The sequence below is a fragment of the Gadus morhua genome, chromosome 23 (genome assembly GCF_902167405.1).
Source record: "Gadus morhua chromosome 23, gadMor3.0, whole genome shotgun sequence".
In the NCBI taxonomy this organism is placed as follows: domain Eukaryota; kingdom Metazoa; phylum Chordata; class Actinopteri; order Gadiformes; family Gadidae; genus Gadus; species Gadus morhua.
This window is the reverse complement of record NC_044070.1, coordinates 12,860,721-12,887,892: the sequence shown is the minus strand read 5'-3', so window position 1 is coordinate 12,887,892 and position 27,172 is coordinate 12,860,721. Positions and strand designations below refer to the sequence as shown.

General features: G+C 49.1%; 1 protein-coding gene across 3 annotated transcripts in view; it reads right to left on the bottom strand.

The window, feature by feature from the left end:
- nrp1a (neuropilin 1a) overlaps positions 1 to 27,172 on the bottom strand; it is a 71,456-nt gene that overhangs the window by 25,104 nt on the left and 19,180 nt on the right. For all 3 annotated transcript variants that reach the window (XM_030348886.1, XM_030348887.1, XM_030348889.1), the window contains exons 4-7: positions 23,315 to 23,496; positions 14,805 to 15,032; positions 11,706 to 11,861; positions 7,858 to 8,024 (exon numbers count right to left, since the gene is read on the bottom strand). In XM_030348886.1, coding sequence (XP_030204746.1) covers positions 7,858 to 8,024; positions 11,706 to 11,861; positions 14,805 to 15,032; positions 23,315 to 23,496 — 733 coding nt within the window. The remainder of the gene's footprint in view (positions 1 to 7,857; positions 8,025 to 11,705; positions 11,862 to 14,804; positions 15,033 to 23,314; positions 23,497 to 27,172) is intronic.

The following is a 27,172-nucleotide window of genomic DNA, read 5'->3' as shown; positions in this document are numbered from 1 at the left end:
CCTTTGTCCTAACAACGCAACACGAGAACAACCTCAGACGGAAAAAACATGGCCGGGCTTAATCAATGCTAGCAGGGACGCTAGCTGCAACGCTAGCAGGCACAGACTCTCAGACAGCGTGAGCTGACCCGGCCCAACCCAGTAAAAGCCGGCGCGTATAATATGCAGAAACTGCACTACCGCGCCTGTCTGGAACACCACAATAACTCCATGAGGTGACAAATGGTTTATGTCCTGTCCTAGCGTGCGGTGATGTAATCACCATGCCTCCCGCATTTACAGACAGGGAGGTGGCTGGGGCTGACATTCTGCTGATCAAACAAAATCTGCCGCTGTGCGTGTGTGTGTGTGTGTGTGTGTGTCTGTGAATGTGTGTTTGTGTGTGTTATGTCTGTGTGTGTGTATGTGTGTGTTCACTTCACAGTGTCTTGTTATTTCCAGAGGCTGCGTTTAGACTGACGCCCACCTGTAGAAAAATGACACAATATATTGTAGGCCTCTGCTGCTGCCAGTCCTCTGTGAATCATACCTGGAAGAGGGACAGCCCCCCCCTACCCCTCCAAACCCCCCCGTCACACACACACACACACACACACACACACACACACAAACATGCGTGTGGCACTGTCTCGTCAGTTTTCCTCCCGTTTGAACCCTGCAGTCAGACTGTGTCAGTCAAGCGCGCCGTTAATCAGAAGCGAGTCCAGGTTGTTGTAGTGAGGGTCCACGTCAAGTGTCCCTGGACCTGAACCGTCACAAGGACGGACGGATGACAGATCTACAAAGCACTGGAAACCCTTAGACACCCAGCCGCCGGCCACCCACACTCACACACGCGTACCCGCACGCAGACACAGACACCCAGACTGGCGTGTGTGGAAAGACACACAGTAGTGAGTCGAGGGGTGATTCGAGTTGGAGCTTTTAATGTTCGGGCTCAGCTCAGCCGCCTGTTTTGTGCAATTAGAACAATGAACAGATATACACTGCATTAGGATTTGTCAAAAGCATTTGTGTATGTGGTTGTGTGTGGGTGTGTGTGTGTGTGTGTGTGTGTGTGTGTGTGTGTGTGTGTGTGTGTGTGTGTGTGTGTGTGTGTGTGTGTGTGTGTGTGTGTGTAAGAGAATGTGTGTGTGCACGCCTGATGCAGCAATTTCCCAATCATCCCTCAAGCGAATGACAGTTATGAGGGTGATTATGGTGTCCATCCATTACTCACGACATCCTTCGCTGTTGTGACTGTATACGAGTGTGTGTCTGTCTGTGTGCAGATGAAGACTAGTCATGGTTGCGCGTGCACCATGATGAGACGAGGGAAGGGCTCGGTCTTGTGGAAGAAAAGGAAGCCATACTTATACTGTTCGCACTAGTCACGTAATCTCCGGTTGCGAGGATTGGTTTCTTTGTTCACCAGTAGAAAGTAGAAATTTGACAATAATATTGTGGTTACCCATTCGTTCACCACATCCACTCTGGCCCCTGCTGACTCTTTGTTTGTGTGTGTGCGAGGGCGTGTGTTGAAGCACACGCTCGGGGTAGGGTGGTCTTCCCATCTGCATGTTTGGGGTTGCTGGGTTGAATTTCCGCGGCCCCTTGGGGATCGACTTTATTTGCATTCCCAGGGCAAAAACAACAACAACGACGACGACGACGGCAAACAAAAGACCCCCTGACGGAGACGAGGAAGGGAAACGCTCTTAACGGGCGGACAAAGTCAGAGAGCATCTGGCAGCCATCGGCCAGGGCCGCTGTGTCCAGTGAAAAGGGAAGACGGCACCGTCTACCTCTTGTTCCTTTAAAGTTTGTGAGGCGTTTTATGGCCCCTGGGGGGCCGTGCTGGTGGTGGTGGTGGGTGGGGTAGGGGGGGTGGTCGTAAGGAAAGATAGCCAGCAGTCGCTCACCTTTTCTTTTTCCTTTTTTGACACTCTTTCTTTTGTCAAAACAAGCTATCTGTCCATCTGGATTTCCCATGTCACGTCTGGTTTTTGGTTTAATGTGAGGGTGGTTTTTCGGGTCATCGGGAGAGCGTTCGAGACTCGTTAATTTTTGCGGCGGAATAGATAAAAAATGGGGAAGAGAAAAAAGTAATCCCATTCATACACAGCAGCTGGGTGTTTAGTCCAATGACCCTAAAGTGTAATTAATACTCCCTCTTCCTTTTATGAAAGCTGTATAACTCAAACGCCGCGGGGCCGTCTGTGCCCCCTGCCATTCATCACCGTGCTCACCTGACCATATCGCCATTTATATTTTTAGCCCTCCAACACTTCTTCGGTGGCATTAAATTATGCAGTCTCCCCAAGCCCTGATCATCTGTTATCCTGACAAAAGCGGTAGATCGGAGTGGGGTGGTGGGTGGGGGGGGGGGGGGAGTGGGGATGAGTGTGTGAGCAGGTAAGACAACAGCGAGGAATGGCTGAAGTTAAGGGGTGTCTGAGGGTAAGAGTCAGTCCTGCCGTCGCCAGGCAGGGTTTCAATTACAGTTGTTTAGGGAAGGTTTTCCATAGGCCATCATTTTCAGTCCCTGCACTCAAAAGCTTCAGGTGGCGTCCTGCTGTGGTTCCTCTTAAAGGGCAGCACCATGTTGCGTGCAGGCTTTGGTACCTTTTCGCTGCGTCGACGCGAAACCGCGAGAGGCAGTGACTGCGGTGAGTCAAGAGGGTGACCTTACTACCTGTCACGTCCGCTCTCCGGAAGCGAGCTAGCTAGCGATTAGAGCAACAGCGGGAGACTGAGGATGTGATAAACACTGACATCAAGGCGCCACCGTCCCCTCCACCCCCCAGGCGATGACTCTCCCTCTCTGGGTTTGGAATGCAGATGGCTGCCTGCGAGGATCTCCAGAACACGGCCGAGTCGGAGTCGGATGTGGTTTCGGAGTTTGCACCGTGGGTGCTTGTTCTTGCACCGTTTGAACTCATTACAGCACCCTGTCTTTCACTGCTGTTGTCAGCGTCTAGTCCCGGATTTGGCTGCGTCGCCACTCCAAGAAGACTGCGTCTCTGTACTCGGGTGGATTTCTCCCTCCCAAATTGCGGCGCGATGCCCCCGGAGCCCTAGGACATTGTTTCCATTCATCTGCCTGGATGAGGATGATGAGGATGAGGACGATGGTGATGATGAAGGTGATGCCGAAGACGTCAGTGATCTGGCGGTCGGGCAGAACGCCAGCCAGTAAGCCCCTCGTCTGACTCCGCCCTTTCTCCCACTTATCAAGCGACAAGCCGCCGTTAATTACCCGACTTATTGCGCATCACTTTGGTATGGCGGTAAAGCCATGGATCTGGGAGAACCCCCCCTCACCACACACACACACACACACACACACACACACACACACACACACACACACACACACACACACACACACACACACACACACACACACACACACACACACACACACACTGTTTACAAGCACACACACTGACCTTGTTGAGATACAGAGACAATAGCAAGAGAGAGGGCATTTCAGAGCCCTTGCCCCCTTAGAGTAAATGAAAACACATTTGGAGGACGAGGGGAGAAGGAAATTGGATAAGGAAAAGGTTTTCATGTTGTTCTACTCCTCTTAACCAAGACAATGAGAAGATAAGCTCCCGGAAGGTCACACAGTTGTTTAGTTTGTGGTCGTTTTTATGTCTAGGAAGTTGAAAATAAGTGCTTGCGTCCCTCAGTCAAGCGCTGGAATTGAACGGGGTGTTGTTTTGTTGAAGCGAACCTCTCGGTCTAACGCTAATGTTATCCTAACAATGTTGGAGATTTGAATGAGGAAATTGGTCCAGAGTGGGTTGTGCCCCCCCTCCCCCCCCCCCCCGCAAGCTTTAAACCCAAACGTTAACCCTCAACAACTTCCGTTACTTGTAACCGGTTAGCCTACTGACGTTGGATTACCGTGACACGGATGGGAGATGGACTGAAGATTATTGTGAAAACAAAGAGCCTTTTCATGCGTAAGACTTTCTCTAATCAAACCCACAAGCCAAAGTGAGCCAGTCACAACAACCCCAGACTTGGGCCCATGAGACAAGAGACAAGGCAATGCTGTGACTTCATGTCCTCTTATCTATCGACAACCAAATAAAAAATCCAGCTACACTGTGGGCAAATATATAATCAAAGTATTAAGCGAAAGCACGGGGTGGACTACGGATAATGGTTGGCCCTTTTGGAGGCTAACTAAAAAGATTAAAGGGCAACTTGAGACTAACTAACTCTCAACCTAACGGGGCTCATGGATTACATGCGCAGCCTGTTGCCGTGACGCCAGGCTCGATAAAAAGGCTTTCAGGTATCGACGCTCGGGTTCCCTCCAAGACGGCGTGCATTATTTATGATGCGTGTTTGCCTGCGCGGGCTTGATCAATGGCGGCTGTCTGTTAGACTGAAGTGGACTTGAGCGCTTTGTCCACCCCCCCCCTGCCCCCACCACTGGCTCCCCCAGGCTTTTTATTGCATCGCTCTTGAGCATCGGTGACTCCCCTGGCCGTTTCCCATCCATCCCTCACCGGGGCCGTGTCTGAACGGCGGCGAATACCCTGCTCCGCCCCGTCTGCTGGCAACGGAAACCAGGGCAGGGCCTCGCTGCAAACCAGATCATGTCTTACCCCTGAAGAGGGTTGGAAAAGTTGAGCAGGTTCCAGGTACATGCACCTAGATCTGAACCGTATCCACTCACTAGAATCTGAGCTCTGCATGGCATTGGTGTTCGTCTCACGGGCATGTTGAACCCAGGCACGTTGAGGAGACACGAGAAGAGTCAGGCTGGGTTTGAATGTGCTCATTAATCTCCGCCTCAAACGGCTGCACAGGGCCCTGGTGAAGCTGCTGATCCCGTTAAAGACTTCAAAGAGCGCGAGGGAAGGCCTAACTGAGGGGCTTGATATGCACGTCTCTCACTCCATCTTGATTTGGATCAATCGGCCGAGAAGAGAAGGAGAGAGAGATCTAAACTCCCCGGAGGACCAGGGGAAAGGGGTGGTGGGGAAAGAGGAGAAGAGAGGGTTTGAGTATAACATGACAGCAAAGGATATGCACATGGAGAAGGAGGGATGGTGTGGGAACCACTGAAGAATGGGACAGATGATAGAAAAAAGGAGTGAAAGGAAGGATCTATTTTTGGTCCTCAGAGGATGCAATGTCCATCAGTGTGTGTGTGTGCGTATGTGTGTGTGTGCGTGTTTGTGTGGTGTATGTCAATCAGTTTGTGAGTTTGTGTGTGGTGTGTCTAAATGTGTGTCTTTGCGTGTGTGTGTGTGTGTGCGTTGTGTGTCTCTATCTGTTTGTATGTGTGTGTGTTAGTGTATCTATCCGTGTGTGTTTGTGCGCATGTGTGTGTGGTGTCTATCTGAGTGTGTGCGTGCGTTCACCACAGTTAATGAGCCCAGCCAACCCCTGCACTCGGTTTTGTTGGAAACCACAACGCACCAATCTAATTACCCAGAGAGCCGCGTGTCTCCCCCCTGTTCGCATTAAAAGCCGACAGCATTAAAATGGAGGACAAATCTGCACTATGTTCTACAAAGGAGAAAAAAATAATAATACAATTATGAAAAACGGGAAAGGAGAGAAATGCAAAGCGAAAGTGAAGGCCCCGGAATCAAAGGGCCATCTTGACATGAATAATACAAACCTACGCCGCAGCAAATTGCAGCTACGGAATGGGTCAGGAAATAAATAATGAATTGATTACTATGCATCTGAAGGCGAGCGGGGATGATCTGTACGTGCTGCGCAGGGGCCGGGGCTTGGCGGAGCTGAGCTTTAATGAAAGGGGAATCAGAAATTCCACTCCTTTAATAACACTTGGGATAATTGGGCTCCTGCCCGGAGAAGAGGCAGCAGCCTCGGTTTCTTAAGACGTTTTCTAAGAAATCGAACGCGCACATCGGCTGCTTACCCCCTGTGCGGTTTTGGGATCCGAGTCATAGCAATACTAGACTTGTGGCTACAGTATCAAGTCACCCTTTTCATCAATACACAAGACTTCAACGTTCAATACGAAACAACAACACCGCCACAGTTGATGGCCCAAACTATTTGCATTTAAAACAAAAACGGCAAATCGGCTTTAGTTGTGGGGTTGAGTTGTTTTTTTTGTCTAAAATAGATTTAGATTAATATATATATATATACATACATATAACATGATGCAAAATGGGCTTTTCCTTTTTGGGATAAGCAGGGTTATTCTATGGCAGGCACAATTGCCTGTCCCGGTTGTCGGATCAGACTGGAGCGGAAGCAGGAAGTGGTTACGTGTGCTCTCTTTCCTGATCCACTTTATGACTTCCTGTTCTAAAATGTATTCACTGAGCCAAGTTCATCAAAATGACACACTCACTTTGAGATGGTATGGGACAAAGACCACACATACCCACACACACAAAGACACACATACATACATATAAACAGACTCACATTCATATAGTAAGGGATTAAAAACCCACATACATTCCCACACTAACACAGATCCATACACACATACACACAGATACACACACATTGATTAAATTAGACTGTAGAAATCAACAGGAGGCCTCAGGATAATATTTTCATTGCAATAAAGTGAGACGATCCCAGAGCAAATATGTGGCTTTGGGTCAGGAGTATTATTCACCCCCCCGAGGATCGAACTTCTCAGCCGTGGAGCACGAGAAAGGTTAAGAAAAACACAATGAGGCCCAGACGTTCAGGGTAAGTTAATCAAACATGGTCCGGCTGCAAGCTAGGTGGACACTGGTGGTTGAACCGCGATGGGATTACATGAGCTGAGCTTGTCTGGACGGAGGCTTCTCCTGCCTTTCAGTCTCATCCAAGTTAGCTTATTAAACTAACTTTATATGTCATGCACTTTGCATGTGCAAAATAAACTGGCTTAAGTGTCAGAGTGCTATATTTAAGTGTGTGTTTGCGAATGTGTTGTGTGTGTGTGTGTTTGTGTGTGTGTGTGAGAGTCTCTGCATGGCTAGGCATGTTGGCTTTCGCTGGAGGCTACCATAGAAAATCCCTCTGCTAGGCAGGAAGTGTCAATCTTAGGCAGGAGAGGATGAGCGAGAGATAAAGATAGAGAGAGAGAGAGAGAGAGAGAGAGAGAGAGAGAGAGAGAGAGAGAGAGAGAGAGAGAGAGAGAGAGAGAGAGAGAGAGAGAGAGAGATAAAGATAGAGAGAGAGAGAGAGAGAGAGAGAGAGAGAGAGAGAGAGAGAGAGAGAGAGAGAGAGAGAGAGAGAGAGAGAAAAAGAGAGAGAGAGAGAGAGAGAGAGAGAGAGAGAGAGAGAGAGAGAGAGAGAGAGAGAGAGAGAGAGAGAGAAATAGACAGAGAGTGAAAAAAATTCTTGGATGAATTTGGTAAGGAAACCGCCCCCACCTTCCCGTCTGAAGGGCAGACAAAGGACAGTCCAACTGAAAATAATCAGGAAGAAGTCGCTTATAATACGTTACGCAAGCTCAGACGTTGACTCACCACCAAAAACAGGGAGTGTGTGTTTAAACTCTCAAATTGCTGTGGGAGCTCCGCGACTCAAACAATACTCGATTAGGGGCTCATTACTTACCCCAACACAAACACGTTTGTGTCTTGTCGTACGCTGGGAAAAAGACAAAACGCGAACCAGAAAACCACTGGCCGTTACAATTCCGCACGACAAGAATGTTCTTGGTTTTTCCCAAATAAGTATGTTGTTCCCCTATTTAACGACCCTGGGAACGACATGAAGGATGAAAGTGAGAGGCAGGGAGAGAGAGAGAGAGAGAGAGAGAGAGAGAGAGAGAGAGAGATCTAAAGAACAAAAGAAGGAACGAAGGAGAGGAGGAAAGAGGGAGGGAAGGGAGGAAGGGCCCTTGGGATGCAGCCGTACCTGGATCCACTCCTTGTTGGAGTCCTCGGCGGGCGTCCAGGCGTTCTCGTAGTAGTTGAGTCGGGATCTCTCCGGGGACCAGCTGGGGTTGTACTGCGACGAGGCCACAATCTGGTCCGACGGGATCTCCCCCGACTCCAGTCCCAGGGGGTCCGTACAGTCAAAGTCTGGGAGCGAGGAACGCAGGGGGGGAGAGAGGGAGGGAGGGAGGGAGAGCATTTTTTATTAGAAGCAAAACTCTTACAAGACTGGTGAGTGCTTTCACAGCCGGTTCTTTTTGAGCCACGGGCGTGCCCCCCGGGGCTGGTGGTGGAGGGGGGACACGAGGACGGGGCACTCATCCCTGGTGGCCGCGCTTAAGAGCGCATCAGCGACACCTCGGTGAATCACAGTGGGTCCACCCTGTCGCTCGTCCCCTCGACTGTGAGTTTGTTCGTCTTTTTAGTTATTTCCCTTCTCTCTCTCTCTCTATCCTTCCATATTTAGTTTTTCTTCCCTTCTTTCTTCCAAATCTTTCTCTCTTTCTCTCCTTCTGTCGCCCCCTCTCACACCCCCACGTTTCTATTTTCTGCTCTTAATGGACGCATGACGGAGGCGCTCTGAATGCGTTCATAAAACATTCAGAGCGATGCTAAGTTAAGGCCTGTCACGGTGACCTCTCTCTTTCCCTCCTTTTGCTCCAGCTTTTTCTCCGTCTGCTTCCGACCTCCCAATAAAATGTGCTCGTCGTCGGAGCGTTATCTCCATTTTACCGACGTTGCATATTTCCCCCACTTGACTCACACAGCATAACGCGGCATAAGGGTTGATGGGGAGGCGCGTAGCGCGCGGGGGGGGGGGGGGTAGAGGGGATTGATGATGCGTCGATGTGTGGGTTAGTATTTACGACACTGCGGCTCCGCTCTGACACCCCCCCCGACTTTAAGAGAAGGGGCTCCCCTTGTTTTTGTTGACGTAGGTTTGCGGGCGTCTGGTGGTGGTGGTAGGGGGTTGGGGGGCGGGGGGGGTCCCTAGGGTGCAAGGATGAGGGCTGGTAGATGATTGTATGGGTTGGGTTTGTGTGTGTGTGCATGTGTGTGTGTGTGTGTGTGGGGTGGGGGGGGGGGGGGGGGGGGGGGGGGCCTTGACCCCCAGGGGGTTAGACATACTGACTCTGCTGGTGACTGTTTGACCCCCCCTACCCCCCAGCAGTGGTCATGTACCCACACTACCAGCAGACGTAGAGGTATGTGGGGAGGAGGGGGAGGGGTTCTCATATGGTCATGTGGACGGGGGGTCTCTCTAAATGCAGCATCTCTGTCCCGGGAGGAAAGAGGGGGGGGGGGGTGCTGACCTGCCGCGGCCCCAATATGAGAAAGGCCTGGGCTGAACATTTCATTAACAGAGACAAACCGCTGCCAGGGGCCGTAAATCTGTCCCCTACAAAGGAGCTCCCCCACCACACACACACCCACCCACCCACACACACACTTTCTCCCTCTCTCCAGATCACGTCATACATTTGGGGGAGAGGATGTGCAGTACTTTGGGGCTGAGCTCTGACGTGGATCTGAAACAGATGCCGTCCACCATCATCACCCAATGTTGGCTACGTGTTCTGGTGGGCACACCTGGTGCCTCCCTTGGGAAGGGGTGCGTTTCGCACCCCCACTGGGTGTACCGTAGGTGTGAAGATCTCACGGTCATGTGTGTGGAGGTGGCAGATTGCTGCGCACCGCAAGCTCAGTGTGCTGCAAGGGAAGCTGGCACCTCCCTCTCCCGTGTGGTTGAATGCGGTTCTTTGTTCTCTCACTCACTCCCGAACGGCACATCCTGCACAAACACACAAACTTCAGCCCTTCTAGATCGGTTCTGAAACCAAGGCCTATCAAGGACTAAAAGCTGGGGAGACAGGGAACAATGGAAAGAGATAACGGGAGTGAGCGCTAGGTAGAGATAAGACGAGCCAGACAGGGACAGGGCCGTGAAGGAGTCGATGGGGGGTGGGTAGATGGACGACCAGGTTTTATCACCTTCCATCAGTGACTCTACACCCGCATCGTCGCATCTCCAGCGCCGAAATCCTTGGCGGAATATGCATGAAGAGCTTATGAATGATTTAATTGCTGCAAGTCGAGGAAAAAACATCTGAAAAGGCGGAAGATGTTCAGACTCGTTCCCTTTCACGTATGAGTTCACTGCTGATGTAGGACCATGAAGGCTCTTGTCAAATGAAAGGCTATTTATGTTCGGGTGTCAAGCACCCCAGCATTTTATCTCTGATTAGGTAATCCGATATATAAGATCTGTGATTACAGACTCCAAAGAACTCGTAGCAAATTAAAAAGGGGTGTTGGCATAAACATTAATCAGATAATTTGCGATGGTCTGTTCTGTTCGCTTGTGCATGTGTGTGCATGTTTATTTAAGGTCTATCATTATGCTAGCCTTCCCCGAGGATGAAAGAAAAATATATTCCACTGGAAATGATTAATAGATTTGTTTAATGCCATGGACCGGCAATACGCCATTACCGGCCACATTAGAAGAATGTGTTTTTGGTTGTGTACGTGCGAGCGAGTGTGCATATGTGTAGGCAGACGTGTGTGTGTGTGTGTGTGTGTGTGTGTGTGTGTGTGTGTGTGTGTGTGTGTGTGTGTGTGTGTGTGTGTGTGTGTGTGTGTGTGTGTGTGTGTGTGTGTGTGTTTGTGTGTGTGTGTCTCAGTGCATGTATATGCATGTGTGTGTTTATGTGTGCATGTGTGTCCGTCTGTGCACGTGTGTGTGCATTTGTGTGTGTGTGTGTGTGTGTGTGTGTGTGTGTGTGTGTGTGTGTGTGTGTGTGTGTGTGTGTGTGTGTGTGTGTATAGTTGGGGTGGTCCGTTGTAAGGGACAGATTTACGACCGCTTGCATTGCTGGTCCTCCTTGTCTCGCTTAATGAAATGTTTAGTCCCAGCCACTCGCAGACCGGGGCCACAGCAGGTCAGGTCCCGTGGTGATGACACTGCATGGGAAAGCCCTGGGCATGTCACTTTATATGTGTGTTTGTTTGTGTGTGTGATTGTGTGTGCGTGTGTGTGTGTGTGTGTGTGTGTGTGTGTGTGTGTGTGTGTGTGTGTGTGTGTGTGTGTGTGTGTGTGTGTGTGTGTGTGTGTGTGTGTGTGTGTGTGTGTGTGATAGGTCTGGGGTGGGAATCCTCCTGGCAGAGGGGAGGCCCACACTCATTGCCCTTCCCTCCAGCCCAGTGAAGGCACCGGGGGTTATAAACCACAGAAGATGGGCCACCCCTGGACCTAGTAACACATTTCAGGGGTTGGTGTTCTTTTGATAGAGTTCCTTCAGTACTCTGTAAACTCACCGAATGAAATATAAGCAAAATGTTTATGTAGAGCTCAGGTTAACCTGCTTTTCTCCATTTTATGCTTTTATTTATTACCTCCACGGGTAGTATTATTATTTCTGCTTGCGTTTTTTCGTGCGTTTTTGCTTGCTTGCTCTTCTTATCAGCTTCCCGGCCTCAGACTCCAGGAATAAGCAAATCCCATGAAGCTTGTCTGATCCAGACTCAGACGCGAACAGAACTCTCTGGGTCTCGACCGGCTACGTTTGTTCTTTGTTCTGGATGACGATCCCCAGTGGATTTGTTCCCAAATCCTCCTTTCTGCATTACTGCCTACCTGCATTCCCCCCTCTCTCTCTCTCTCTCTCTCTCTCTCTCTCTCTCTCTCTCTCTCTCTCTCTCTCTCTCTCTCTCTCTCTCTCTCTCTCTCTCTCTCTCTCTCTCTCTCTCTCTCTCTCTCTCTCTCTCTCTCTCTCTCTCTCTCTCTCTCTCTCTATCCTTTTTGCTTTTTAACACAAATCAACTCACCCTCGGGCACCGTCCTTTCGATGACGGTGAAGTTGGCGGAGAAGCCCTCCTTGGCGATGGCGCTGTCTGTGAAGATGGTCAGCGCCAGGATGCCCGTGTAGGAGATGATCCGGCCCGGCATGTTCTGCCCGCAGTACCGCCCGACGTAGGGCCCCACTGCAAGGACAGGGAGAGAGAGAAAGAGAGAGAGAGAGAGAGAGAGAGTGAGAGAGAGAGAGAGAGAGAGAGAGAGAGAGGGAGAGGGGAGGACGGTTACCACGGTTACATGTAGGCCAGCGGTGGGTTAAGTCACTATTTGTTTTGTCTTGCCTCGTCGCGTACCGGATTTAACGACGAATGACCTCAACCCCTGCCCTCGTGACACAACTAGTGTGTGAGTGACGCATTTGTGTGTCTGTGTGTGTGTGTGTGTGTGTGTGTGTGTGTGTGTGTGTGTGTGTGTGTGTGTGTGTGTGTGTGTGTGTGTGTGTGTGTGTGTGTGTGTGTGTGTGTGAGCCCGCTGACCCGCTGACTGTACATGGTAAAATACTTTCTACATTCCACACTGAGGTTTCTGCTAAACACACAAAAGCCAAGAAAAAAGCGGAGACAGAAGTTTGTTCATTGGTGTTTGGCAAGGTCAGATTCTGTTTGTTTTCTGGTTGTAAATTCCTTCCTACAAACACACACACACACACACACATAAAAGATGCACACACCCAGAGATGAAGCGGATGCAGGACACGGCTGAGAAAGTTACATGCAGGCGTCTGACCTGAGAGAGCACAGACACCTTCACCTATCACTATGGTGTGTGTGTGTGTGTGTGTGTGTGTGTGTGTGTGTGTGTGTGTGTGTGTGTGTGTGTGTGTGTGTGTGTGTGTGTGTGTGTGTGTGTGTGTGTGTGTGTGTGTGTGTGTGTGTGACTGTGTGTTGTCATCCACAGCGCTTTATGAGCGTTGCTGCGTGCTGTGTGTGTGTTGAGTCCTGCTCATGGGACCGTGGGTGGTTCTGTCTGCCCGGGCTTGTTAATGTATGGATTCAGCTTCAGGGGCCCGCAGTGTTTCTGTGATTAGCCAAGCTGTGATCAGTGCGGGCCCCGTGACAGAACCCACCCGAACGCCATCTTATAAACACGCCACTTAACGTCTTCCAGTCAGGCGTGTACTTGAAAAGGCCAAGGGGCCCACAGGGGGCCCCCAGGAACCTAGGGCAGGGGTGTGATTGCGCTGATTAATCTTCCAAACATAGGTGTCTGGTGTGCGGATGTAGGGGCCTTGTGTGTTTGTGTTTGTGCATGCGTGTCCACGTGAAGGAATTGTGTTTATATGAATTATATGAAGTGTGTAGGTCTGCATAGCATCTTTGCTTTCACATTGTGTTTGTGTGTGTGTGTGTGTGTGTGTGTGTGTGTGTGTGTGTGTGTGTGTGTGTGTGTGTGTGTGTGTGTGTGTGTGTGTGTGTGTGTGTGTGTGTGTGTGAGTGTGTTTGTGTGTCTGTGTCTGTTCGTGCAAGGGGAGAGTATTTCACCACAACCCAAACTTGGCCTGAACGACAACAGCGAAAAACAAAACAGAAAAAGTCAACCTGCCAGTTTATCTGCATTTCTCGTCAGCTCTGTTAATATTTAAAGTCTCCCCCACCTGGCTGTAAATCTGGATATATTCGTCTCATCTGCCATCATCTCAGCGTACAAGCGAAATAGTGTGGGGTAAGAACCACCAGGGAAGAAGAGTGGAATAAATACTAAAAGTAATGGAGGGAAACTGGGCAGAAGGTAGAGGACGCAAGCCGTCCATCACCAGAGGAGGAGGCCGACTGCGTACCCACCGCACCCCCGAAGACAGGAAGGCTTCGGGGGTGGGGCTGCAGGGCTGCTACAGGGACTACCAACACTGGCTGGGTGACAGAGACTCACGCGTGTCCAAGCATGTCTTTTTGCTCTTTCTCTCTAATGTGGATTTGTTTGTCGTTCTGAAGGCTACATCTCAGGTATGAGAGCGACGTGCGCTCAGCCCAGCACTGGGGCCAGGGTGTTAGAAAGAAGCCAAAGAAATGGGAATAAAATTAAACATGTCACAGAATAAAATAGAAAAAACAGGAGGAGATAACTGGGGTGACTCATGATTAAATAAATTATCAGCTAATCACTTATTTGATGCTTTTCTTTTTTATAAAAAATGATCTGATGTGTTCTTAAGGTGATAATGAAGTGATACATCCCCTGCCCTAGGTTTCGATGTCAACCTTTAATACAATTAACATTGCTTTAACGAATCGGTTCTGTATTTCAGGTAGAAGGGTGTTAATGAATCACCTAAAAGGCAGAGAAGGCAATTCAATTCCCTAGTTCCTCTAGTCTACCAAATACAATGTTTTCAGTCTGGCATGAAATGCACAAGAAACTTTCCGTTATGACTCATTGTTCCATGTTAATTTGGTATGTGAGTGTGTGAATGTGGTTGTCTTTGTATGCATTTGTTTCTGTGTGTGTGTGTGTGTGTGTGTGTGTGTGTGTGTGTGTGTGTGTGTGTGTGTGTGTGTGTGTGTGTGTGTGTGTGTGTGTGTGTGTGTGTGTGTGTGTGTGTTTGAGTCCCTGCGTAACTTAATTTGAGTGTGTGTTTGTTTTAGTGCTCTTGGCTGGAGATCAGCGACCACTCAAACATCTGAGCCTGGACTACTGAGTTCCAACAGGAAGATATACAAAAAGACCAATTGGAGGCAACGCAGCCTGTGGCAGGGAGAGCCAAGCGAGGGGGTTAGGCCAATCAGGGAGCGCTCTTTACTGAGAGTAGCTAAGCTGAACGATCACGTCGTCTCCGTGGTGACAACATGCCTGGACTTCACTCGGGCCCAGCTGTTTTGAATAACATAATTAGCCTGTAAATAAATGAAGAACTAAAGAAAGAAAAATACAAAGCAAAGAGGGCCAAAGCACTCAGCGGCCATTTCCATGAGCATAGAGTGTATCGCATCGTTTGAACACCGTGTGTTTGAAGAGTGGCGAGGCCAACTATTTGGCATGGATAAAATCGTTCCTAAACGCACAAGTGTCGTTGTGCGAATCACACATTGAACAGTGTCCCGGTCGGCCACAGATGCTGGCGCCGGCTTGCTCACCTCCGGGGAACCCGTCCCAGATTTCCAGACGGTCGTAGCGGCAGAAAACGCCGGTGGGTGGCGTAGTGTCGGGCTCCAGCTCAAAGCTCTCGAACTCCACCACGATCTCCGACATCTTGGGCGCGAAGATCATGAAGGTGCAGTCCAGGTTGTTGGGGTACTTCTCCGGGAAGCCGGGGGACTTGATGACGCCGCTGTTGGACGTGAAGTTCCTGGAACATTCCGGACCTGGAGCGAGAAATGAAAGGAGAAGAGGAGGGAGGGAGGGAGGGAGGGAGGGAGGGAGGGAGGGAGGGAGGGATGGAGGGAAGGAAGGAAGGAAGGAAGGAAGGAAGGAAGGAAGGAAGGAAGGAAGGAAGGAAGGAAGGAAGGAAGGAAGGAGAAGGGTGTAGGAATAGTCGAATGAAAGAGATGGGGGGGAGGGAAGGAGGAAGGGGAGGGAGAGCAAACAAAAAGGTTACTATTGAGCACTGAGGTTTTATTGCTTTGCTTGTATCCGGGTGGTTCTGTGTGCACATTGGTATTGCCGGACTCAGGGTTCCAGCTGCTTTACTGGATAGAAGAGGTTTTTTTACGACCAGTAGACTATAGCACCACATTGTCTGACTCACATTCGCACAGACGAAGGACATGGAATGGCACAGATCCGTTCCACTTAAAGCCAACTTCTGCGTCTGGTGTGTGTGAGTGATTAGGCTGGTGTTTGGGTGCATGATCTGGTTGTTACTTTTCATTTGGACTCCCGGAACATCTGGCCAGTGAGTGCATTTAAACTTTAGTGAAAGGCCTTAATCACTGGTATGGTAAGGGTGAATAAACAATTTGATTTGTTCCGCTATGAGTGCAACATACATGCACGCAACCACACACACATCACACACACAAGCATGCACACGCACCCTCACCCGCACACTCTATATATATAATTTGTGTGTGTTAAAAGTCGCAATATTTATTTATTCACGCTCCCCAGCTGACAACACATTTCTAAAATGAGTTACTGTTCACAGAATCCCAAGCAGGAGATTATCCCAGAGGAACGAAAGGCACATGGCAAGGCTTAAAAGAAACAGCAGAAGGGCTCGTCTTTATTAAGATTACAGCTTTTATCGAAAATATCAGCACCAAGCAACTGGCAAGATCTGGTTGGATTTTATTCCTTTAAGGCGTCAAAAAAAAAAGCAAAAAAAGGATTGCTAGACCCCCGACCCAGCCTCGATTTGGAAAACACACACACACACACACACACACACACACACACACACACACACACACACACACACACACACACACACACACACACACACACACACACACACACACACACACACACACACAAATACAGTCTTGAGAGAGAAATTACTATTATTCAGTCCCAGAATGTACACTGCACAGCATGTCCACCACCTATTCAGTGCAATAAAAGCCTAGCTAAACCCCCTCTCGCCTTAGCTGCTGGGGCCCTCTCCCGTCTCCAAACCCATGGGGTGACGCCTCTTGACTCTGAATCCAGCTGACATCTACAGAAGAAATGCTGCTTTAACTAACAGTCGAGCACCATTACTTTAACAGCTCCCCTACTGCAAATATGCATGTTTTTCTACCCTGTTGGTCAGGCCTTGTGCGGTACTCTATTAACTATTTATATTCAACTGTATCTTTCTCATTCGAATCAATAACGATTATTAAGACAACGTCAAGGAAGAACATGGTTGCCTGTATCCTTTGTTGTCCGAGCTGCCGGTAAAAAAAACAACAACAACAAGACCCCAGGGCGTGGACACAGAGCATGCCGTGGCGAGCGAGATGACATGTGAGTGTTTTGGCCAGCCCCCCCTGTGGCGCCCTCTGATTGGTTGCTTTTATCTTCAGCTTCCATGGAGAAGGGCAAGGGGAGCTTGGTGTGTGTGCGGGTGTCTGTGTATGGGTGTGTGCGCACACTCTCCCTCCGCGCTCTGTCTCCCACTCCCTGAGCTACCCAGCATGCATTGTGCTGATGTTGGCAAAGAAGAAAAAGAAGTGGCAATCGCTGGGATCAGTTGCAGAATCACTTCTTTTTTATAGTGGTTCCAACACATTGTATGGCCTGTGTGTGACCTGCTCATTCTGCGTGTGTGTATGTGTATGTGGGAATGTGTGTGTGTGTGTGTGTGTGTGTGTGTGTGTGTGTGTGTGTGTGTGTGTGTGTGTGTGTGTGTGTGTGTGTGTGTGTGCGTGTGTGTGTGTGTGTCCACATATGTGTGTACGTACGTACGTGTCTGTGTGTGTGTGTGTTGAGGATGTTTGTGCTCACATGCAAGTCGTACAGTGAAGCCTCTGGAGATTAAAATGCTGTGTTGTCAGCCAAATGTAAGCTCCCAGTGTCTTTCTTCCTACTTGCCATTGTTGGTGTGCTTTATGTGTCTTCAACAGACTCACTGTATATATATATATATATACATGTATTTATAAATATATTTATACACAAAGACACATACTTTCATAGTCAATTCCATTGTCATCCAAACATGCACAGAAGGAGACATGGACACAAGTGCGTACACACACAGACACACACAGACACAGACACAGACACAGACACACACATGCACAGAGAATTGCCCATGGGTAACCCTGTACACGGTCCTATCGGAGATTAAACAGTGTAACAGCGCATAAAGCAACCACCGCGTTTAAACAAAGAAGCCGGGTTTACGACAGGAAGGGAAGAGAGAAGCAACCTTGAGAACCATGTGAACGCTTACCAGCCACCTCTTTACCGCATAGCGGGGTCTGGTGGTGGCTGCGCCGCCCACAGCAATGGATTACCGTATCGAACAACACAGCACATATCCTGGACCTCCAAGGACAAACAACCGTCTGTGCTACTGAAACATCAGTTCTGGCTAGCGAGCACCCGGGCGTGTTTTGGTAAAACGGAAACCCTTAGGAGAATCAGTGGAAGGATGGTGAACGCATCTTTTTCGTTTCAACACTGCAAATGCTGGGGGATTTCGTCTTAAACCCTTAAACAAATACCGTTTGGACGTGGAGTGGGTGATGAGACGCCGGGGCCTCTTTCAACAGCGCTGAAGACCGCGGATGACGAGCACGCGGTCTGTGTGTGTGTCTGCTGAGCCCTGTCATACTGGGCTTTCATCAGCACTGGGAGCACAGCGCCGACCGCGAGATTAATCATTACCGCCGAGGCAGTGCCTAGCAACGCAGGTCCAGGCACCGCAGGCAAACCATCTCTTTCCATCCATGGTCTTTCATTCTCTTTCTTCTTTGGAAATACATGAATATCTGTATCTGTTTCTCTCGTACAACATTTGTAGCCAATTCTCTCACTCTGTCTCTGTCTCTGTCTCTCTGTCTCTGTCTCTGTCTCTGTCTCTCTCTCTCTCTCTCTCTCTCTCTCTCTCTCTCTCTCTCTCTCTCTCTCTCTCTCTCTCTCTCTCGCTCTACCTCTGTCTCTGTCTCTGTCTCTCTCTCTCTCTCTCTCTCTCTCTCTCTCTCTCGCTCTACCTCTGTCTCTGTCTCTCTCTCTCTCTCTCTCTCTCTCTCTCTCTCTCTCTCTCGCTCTCTCTCTCGCTCTACCTCTGTCTCGGTCTCTGCCTCTCTCTCTCTCAGTCTCTCTGTCCCTCCCTCAGTTCACAGTTATTAGGGGCCTGGGGCCAAACCAAGGCCCCTAGAAGTTGCAGTTGGACTGAAGTAAATCACCTCTGTTTATGTTCTGTGGCTGATCATTAGCTTGGTCTCCCCTTGTCCCCATAAAAAAACAGCACACGCACGCGCGCACACACATTCACAAACACAAACACACCATTTTAACAGTGGTTGATGGAAGGCTTAATGGTGGGTGTAAAACGGTAACAGTTTTAAAGCTGAACAGAACAGAACCTGGAGATGGTTGTCATACTTTAAAAACAGATGGACAAATGGACAAATCACTCAACAAAACCCCCCTTACACACACACACACACACACAAACGTAACATGGTAAACTGGTGATGTTGATATGGCTGCTGTGTGTGTGTGTGTGTGTGTGTGTGTGTGTGTGTGTGTGTGTGTGTGTGTGTGTGTGTGTGTGTGTGTGTGTGTGTGTGTGTGTGTGTGTGTGTGTGTGTGTGTGCTGAAAGACGTTTACAGTCTTTAGTTTCCATGCGGGTGCTGTGTGCCTGACCCTGGCGTTCCTCGCTGTGTAATCCAGTGTCTCTTTCTCTCTCTATTTGCTCTTTGTGTGTCAGATGACAGTAGGCCTCTTCTGACGCCAGATGTGAACCTGATCGCCAGATGTGACCTTAAGGTTCTGTACGTCCACGTCGAGAGCTCAGGCAGAAGTCTCCGACGGCCCCTGTTCAGTTATTCCCCCCACCACCCCCCCACCCGCATTCAGGGAGATGTTGACACAGGTGTGCAATTTTTCTTTTCTTTTTTAAAGATGCCAGCACCTCTGTTATGCATCAAGCCTGCACTCCCCCCCCCCCAATAATGTGGATGAATGAACACAATAGACCCCCCCTCTCCTGTTGACCCAGGGTGCACTTAAAGTAAATCTACTGAGCAACTGTTTGCAGGGACTGAGTGCAATAAGGTGAGAGCATGTGTGTGTGTGTGTGTGTGTGTGTGTGTGTGTGTGTGTGTGTGTGTGTGTGTGTGTGTGTGTGTGTGTGTGTGTGTGTGAGTGTGTGTGTGTGAGTGTGTGTGTGTGTGTGTGTGTGTGTCTGTGTGTGTGAGGGTGTGAGTGTGAGAGAATGGGAAACCGCCACCGGCACTATCTCTGTCCCTAGTAGCTTTGATGTGGATCTGAGCACAAACTGCAAAGGTGTTTGAGAAATGAAAGGCCACCGCATGAGTGCGAGAGTGTTGGTCTGTATGTGTGTGCGTGGGTGATTCTGCGTGTGGTTCCACTTCAAGTGTATGAAGTGTTTGAGTTTTCTGTGTTGGGACGAGATGGGAGATAGGGTGGCTTATGTCTTATGTTTCCTGCTGGGTCAATTGAGGAAATCATATCAGGGAGACTGAGGCAAAAGCACGGCCTGTGCACAAACAGCACCAAATGTATTCATGAAGTTGGACTCCCACACCACTGCATAGTTCTTCCACATGTCTGCCCTGGGGGTTATAGGACAGTATAGCTGTGCAATTTTGTGCTGAAGGCATTTCTTGTTATGGAACTGCTTTCAGTAGACATACAGGGACTGTATTCAGCATATATATATATATATATATATATATATATATATATATATATATATATATATATATACACAGTCAATATATGCAGTGCAGGGCCCTGCATAAACTTGCTGTAGCCCGATGCAGTTAGCGCAGTCTCGGGCATTCATTAACATAAAAATATGCGGCTAGCTGACGGCTATCTTAGCCTTTCAGCTGCAATAGTCCTCTGTGTCACTCTCCCTCCTAATGCTATTCTCTCCGACCCTTGCCTCGGCACACTCTCTTTTAATATTGATATTCTCTCTCTCTTCCCTGTTTCTCCCCTCATCTCCGCCCTCTCTCACTCCCGCTGTCTCTCTCCCTCCCCTTTCAGTCACTCCCTCATGCGTTCCAGGCATCGCCTGCTGGAGCCAAGGCTGCCAATTTGCAGGCCATAAAATAAATAGCCCGTGCTAATTAAGATGCTCGGATCGGGAGCGAGGAGTGAATAGAGATATAGATAGAGAGAGCGAGAGCGCTAAGCATCGTGTGCGATGGAAAGAACGAGAGCGAGAGAGAGAGAGAGTGTGAGAGAGAGTAATGACAATACACAGCCTACACACGCATCTCAAAACAACCTGTTCTCGTCCAATTTGAGCTGTGGCAGTCCAGCGCTGATGAGAGCCAGGAAACGGCCCCGAGCTTGTTCAGAGAGTTAGTGTGTGAGTGCGTGTTCACATGTGTTAAGAGTGCGTGTTTGCATATGTTTATGCATAGGTGTGTGTCTACGTGCGTGCGGCAAGTAATATCGGGTGAAAACCTACTACTCTGTTTACTCAAAGCTGTGCATGTCTGCGTTGCGTAGTAGTGCGTGTGTTTGTGTGTGTAAACAAGTTTCGCAGTGTTCCCTTTGGTTAAATAGTTGCTCCTTATGCTGAATGGAATTACACTCTGAGGTTGTTCCCAAGGTGACCCCTGACCCCCTGAAGGGAAAGAAAAGAAAAAAACTCCCAGGATTCTTTGAATTCCACTTCATTGACGTTCGCCTCAAACCGCTCTCCAACCTTTTCCTCGTTCATTATCTCGGCATCTGTGCTTCATTATTTTGGTAACATGTGTTCGCAAACACGCACGCCTGTCAATGTCTCCTTGCTAATACCCTGCTGCTGATAAGCTCAGCAAATCAGCCTGCTTTCAACTCTCTCTCTCTCTCTCTCTCTCTCTCTCTCTCTCTCTCTCTCTCTCTCTCTCTGTCCCTCTATCTCTCTCTTTCCCACTCTCTCTCTATCCTACTCTCTCTCTGTTTGTGTTGTTGGGGAGGTGATAGGCACCTCCCCAACAACACACGCAAACACACACACACACACACACACACACACACACACACACACACACACACACACACAAACGCGCATACACACACACATGCACACAAACACACAGCCTTGATCTTTGGAAGGCGGTGATCTGGCAGCAGTCAAAACACTCAACTTAGCCCAAACCATAACAGGGTGGGTGCCGATCATCTTACGACAAGACTACACACAATGTGTTCACAATCTTGGAACACGAAATTCCACAAAATTGGTGAAGACAACAATAGAACATGGCCTCTCTCTGTGTGCTCTCTCCAGAACGGATTCGCCAAACACAGTCAGGGTGAAAAGCACATTCTCATTTAACACCTCTGGATATTCCAGCGAGCCAATATTTATACAATTAAATGGTCAAATATAATTTGAGCAAATTCCACAATGTTGACCATGTTGATGATTTAATTTTTTCAACTTGAACCTCTTTTCACCATTCAGGACGTGAAAAAGAAGAAGAGGAATAATGAAGCGATGCAATCGTGCGAATATGATGACCAGGCAGTTGGAACATAAAAAGTAAAAAGGGCTGACATTACCGTAATGCTTCCTTTATTTCCTCTAAAACCCAAGCACTTTAAAGTTAGCACCGCTGCGTTTCAATAACTCCCAAGCAATATCTCATCGCACAATATCAATACAATATCTGCCGTTGACTCTGTTAATACCTCATGGTTGCTACTCGCTCTTATCTTTGCCCTTACACTCCCCCTCACCACATCCTCATAAATACTAATCCATGTTTAGCATATTTCCAGCCATAACCGTATAGATATAAATATATATAGTGTTCCACCTCCTCAGCTGAATGCGCTCTGAGTGTGCTGAGTAGATTCCACAGGGACCTCACTAACAGGAACATCGCTAATCAGCCATCGCATACAGGAGGCTGGAAAACACCAAGCTAATCACAGAGAGAATGGAGCCCCTTTAAGTGCCACATGATAGGAGAAAGAAGCTGCCCGCACCCGCCTGTGAGTGTGAGTGTGTGTGTGTGTTATTGTGTGCGTGTGTGTGTGCGTGTGCGTGTGTGGGTTGGGGTGGGGTGGGGTGTCCCTTTGATCTCATAAAATGGGACCCACACTCAGCCAGCTGCGGCACTGTTGAGGTGATGCTGGTAGGCTCCAACCCCACACACACACAGACACACACAGACAATTGACACTAACGCAGATTAAAAGCGTCCAGGGACCAGGCAGGGGCCATTCATCTTGCCACGAGGGGGTCACGAGAGGCCGGCCCGAGGACTGAGTGTAAGGGGTTAATTAATGAAAGTGGGAGACTAGGGCACCTGTCTGCCGGCCAGTCACCCTCTAGATATGTGACCTCCTCCTCCCTGTCCTCCCCCTCCTCCTGTCTGTCCTCTTCCACGTCCTAAATATTATTCACATGAGCACGCATTTTGAACGGCGGTGCCTGGATGATAAGGAAGGAAGCCTTCTCATGGCCAAAGATGATGTCATCGAAAACCACACACACACACACACACACACACACACACACACACACACACACACACACACACACACACACACACACACACACACACACACACACACACACACACACACACCCTCCCATCCCCATCCACTCAATACGGTGACAGCATGTGTACCATCACCGAGGAATCGGCTTGTAATCAAATACATAGCGACATGTGGGGTAAAAAAACGTACCAAAAAGAAAAAATCAATGCCGAGCAAATATGTGCTTACGAGTAATCACGCAACGATTCACAGCAGAACAAACGACCGCCACTATCGAGCATATGGGAGAGCGATCCATTTCTCGGTGGGCCTCGAATGGAGCACATTGTTCGCCGTGTTATCATTGACGGACTCTGCGCCCATCTGCGGTTCGACTCAAGCGGCGCCAGAGACAAAAAATGAAACACAACACAACACAAAAGCCTCGCGCCACCGCTCAATCCTTTGAACGTATCGCAGTGCTTCCTCGACGCATGCGTGCGGCCTGAATTCAATGTGCACACAACTCACCCGTCTTGAAGATCTCATAGCGGATGGAGAAGCCGGCGCCGTGGGTCTCATAGTCGGACACGAACTTGATGAAGAGCTGGTTCCCCGAGGAGATGACCGGAGACGGGGCGATCTTCCCGCAGTACTTGCCCACCAGCTGACCGCTCTCGTCCACGCCGTCCCGAACCTCGACATAGTCGTACCTAGAAGAAGACGGAGGAGACACAAGAGAGAGAGCAGGCGGTCAGCCACACCGGGGCGTACAATTACTTTGTTTTTCCATGTTTGGTACCATGTTTGTTTGGCTTTGTGTTTACACGTCTCAAATGAAGGCTCTGTTCAGCGTGTGTGGTTCAAGAGGCCGCTCCGCTCAGACATAAATACACAGGACAACCCCAGTGCGTAGAGTAGCGTAACTGTGCCACATGCCGCTGGAATAAGAACCTGGAATGCATGTGTATCTGTGTCTGTGGCTTCACTATGAAAGGGAAAATGTCTACTGTGTGTTGTAAATGCTGCCAGGGGCCCTAATCCAGTATGAGGAATCAGCAGGTGTTGGAGCTCATATAGTGTACTAGTAATCCTACTACTACACACACACACACACACACACACACACACACACACACACACACACACACACACACACACACACACACACACACACACACACACACACACACACACACACACACACACACACACACACAAACACATGTACCCTCTGCAGCTTGCTGAAATGGAATTTTAGACCCAGGGCTATTGACGGGAGCAGCAGCCTAATTGAGTGAGCACAGAGTTTGGGAGTAGCAGGCCTTTTTTTCAGAAAGGCCTGGAAAGCAGAGCCACAGACGACAAAAGCACACACACACACCCACACATAAAAGAGCAGAAGACATCAACGATGGTGGTCCTAAGTGAACTAGTTAGCAGAATAATGTTGATATCTTTTTTTTTGGGGAGGAGGGGGGGGGTTCCGGCCTGAGAGCATTGTGTAATGTGTCTGTTATGTGCAAATGTGAACATAATTCCGCTGCAATTTGGGCCATCTGTGCACATCAGTTTAGTTTGATCCGCGGGAGCCTTTGTGTAGCTGTCTGCAAGATGTACTCCCAATCTTTTTTGGTGTGTGTGTGTGTGTTTGTGTGTGTGTGTGTGTGTGTGTGTGTGTGTGTGTGTGTGTGTGTGTGTGTGTGTGTGTGTGTGTGTGTGTGTGTGTGTGTGTGTGTGTGTGTGTGTGTGTGTGTGTGTGTGTGTGTAGATCAATGTGTACTTTAGTGTGTGTTTGACAAAGGCTTTTTAACAGCCTGTTAGTGTCAAAGTGTTCTTTCAATTGAATGCTTTTGTAAATTGTATTATCTTTCTGTGGCTATCTGTGTATATATCTGAGCGCCCGCATCTCTCTCAATGGATGTTTACCATTGTGTACGTGTGTGTGTGTGTGTGTGTTAAGACTTTGAGTGCAGGAAGGATGAATTGGGCCATGCTGGGTTTTCATTCTGGCAGACGGGTAGACCGCTGTACTGAGAGAGCGGGCTCAGGTTTCGTGTGGTGCTGGATCGCCCCATAGCTCCCACTATTTCCAATGACTTCGGCTCTATGCTACTCATCTCTCTGTGTGTTTTCTGCTTCCTTACACTCTGGTGATCTGCTGCCTTGTCTTCTCTGTTTCCCCTCAACCCAGGGCAGAACAACATACATCCAGTTTGAGATACAGAGTTTTACCTTCAATACTACAAAACAGCAGGTTAATTTAGGTGAAGAAGAGCTGTCAATCCATGTGCAAGCTTGTGTGAAGGCCAGGTCTGTGTGTGTGTGTGTGTGTGTGTGTGTGTGTGTGTGTGTGTGTGTGTGTGTGTGTGTGTGTGTGTGTGTGTGTGTGTGTGTGTGTGTGTGTGTGTGTGTGTATTAACTACACACACACACTTACACATGCTCACACACACACAAACACATACAAACACATACACCATACACACACACACACACACACCATTTACCCACATACACACACAAACACGAGACACACACCGTCACACACACACGCCTCCCTTCGAAAATATTTGCCCTCTGGGCATGGGGGCCTGTTTTCATAGTTCTGCTTGAATCCCAAATTACTGTCAAAACATCAGCTCTCAACCTCCCCTCTTAATGTTCAGTATTTTTCACACAAAGAGGAGATTTAAACTTTGACTGATGGCCCCGGGTGAGGGGGGCATTCCCTCAGGTCGGTACAGAAGGTGTGCTCACTTGTTCCAACACACTCATGCCCACTCCTCCCCTACTAACTCACACACACACACACACACACACACACACACACACACACACACACACACACACACACACACACACACACACACACACACACACACTCACACACATACACACACACGTGCGGTTGTGTCTTCCACCTGTGCTAAATTGAAAAACAAGCTGTGGTTGAAACTGCCTTACTCATACCCTCCTACCACACACACACACACACACACACACACACACACACACACACACACACACACACACACACACACACACACACACACACTCACACACATACACACACACGTGCGGTTGTGTCTTCCACCTGTGCTAAATTGAAAAACAAGCTGTGGTTGAAACTGCCTTACTCATACCCTCCTACCACACACACACACACACACACACACACACACACACACACACACACACACACACACACACACACACACACACACACACACACACACACACACACACTAAAGTCGCGTGGCAGAAGGCTCTCTGGTGCAGTGGAGTGCGGTAGACAGGAACGGGCATAAGAGTAGTGGCCGTCCCCTCCAACAGTTCCCTGGTGGTGTGGTGGTGCTGATGGTGCTGGTAATGACTTCATTTCTCCATCCTTTCTGAGGTGATTCGGAGCTGTCACCACCATGCAGCATGCCTCCCTCGATATCGCTGTCACAGTGTGCGTGTGTGTGTTAGGATGTGTTTATATGTGTGTTTGTGTGTGTGTGTGTGTGTGTGTGTGTGTGTGTGTGTGCGTGTGCGTGTGTGTGTGAGATGTGACCTATTCAAGCTAGTAAAGCGCATCACATGGTGGAAAGGTACAATGTAATTGCAGCCCTGTTATTAGCAGAGCCTTGGACCAAACTTTGCCACGTATAAAACATAATTTACAATTCTCGGCTATTCTTCTTGAGACACTGCATCGCTTGTGTGCCAATCCAATCTACTCCCTGCGGCTGTCCCGGTTCATTCTCCCTTTCGCTGCTCTAAAGGATCGCCAACTTGTGACTGACCTTCTCCCACCTCTGTCCGTCCCCCCCCCCATGCCAGCTGTGGCAACAGGCCACCTCTCTCATCACACAACTGGCGCTCTGTTTCCAGCGCTGTACATTATTGGGGCTCACCTCAGTAAAAATAAAACCCTGGTGTCCGTTCGTGTCTGAGTGTTAACCCGGCCGACGCCTGCATGCTGTTTACAATAATTATTACTGCCCCCTCCCGCCTTCCATCTTTAGACCCTAGCTGCACCCTTAAGACTCGCCTGCCTCTACACATTTCACGATACTTCATGGCCTCCTGTCCTGTGGTTGACTGGAACCTGCCCCTTTTGGAGAATGGGTCGATGTCATTGGGTTGTCACAGCAAACTCCTGTGGTGACAGAGATTGGGCTCGGTAGATTTACGGGGCTGGGCTTTTTAATGACCGGCTCCAGTAACAGCAGGTATATAATTTGAGCAGACGACTGCGCTCCGAGTCCTACGCTTAATGCCTCCGCCGGGGCCCCCGTGTCTCTCAGAGGCTCGCCAATGTTTGGTTTGAAGACCTGAACGCTACGGGTCGGGACGGAACTACCGGTTTGTTTGGTCTGTACTTTCGATGTGCGTCTCTGC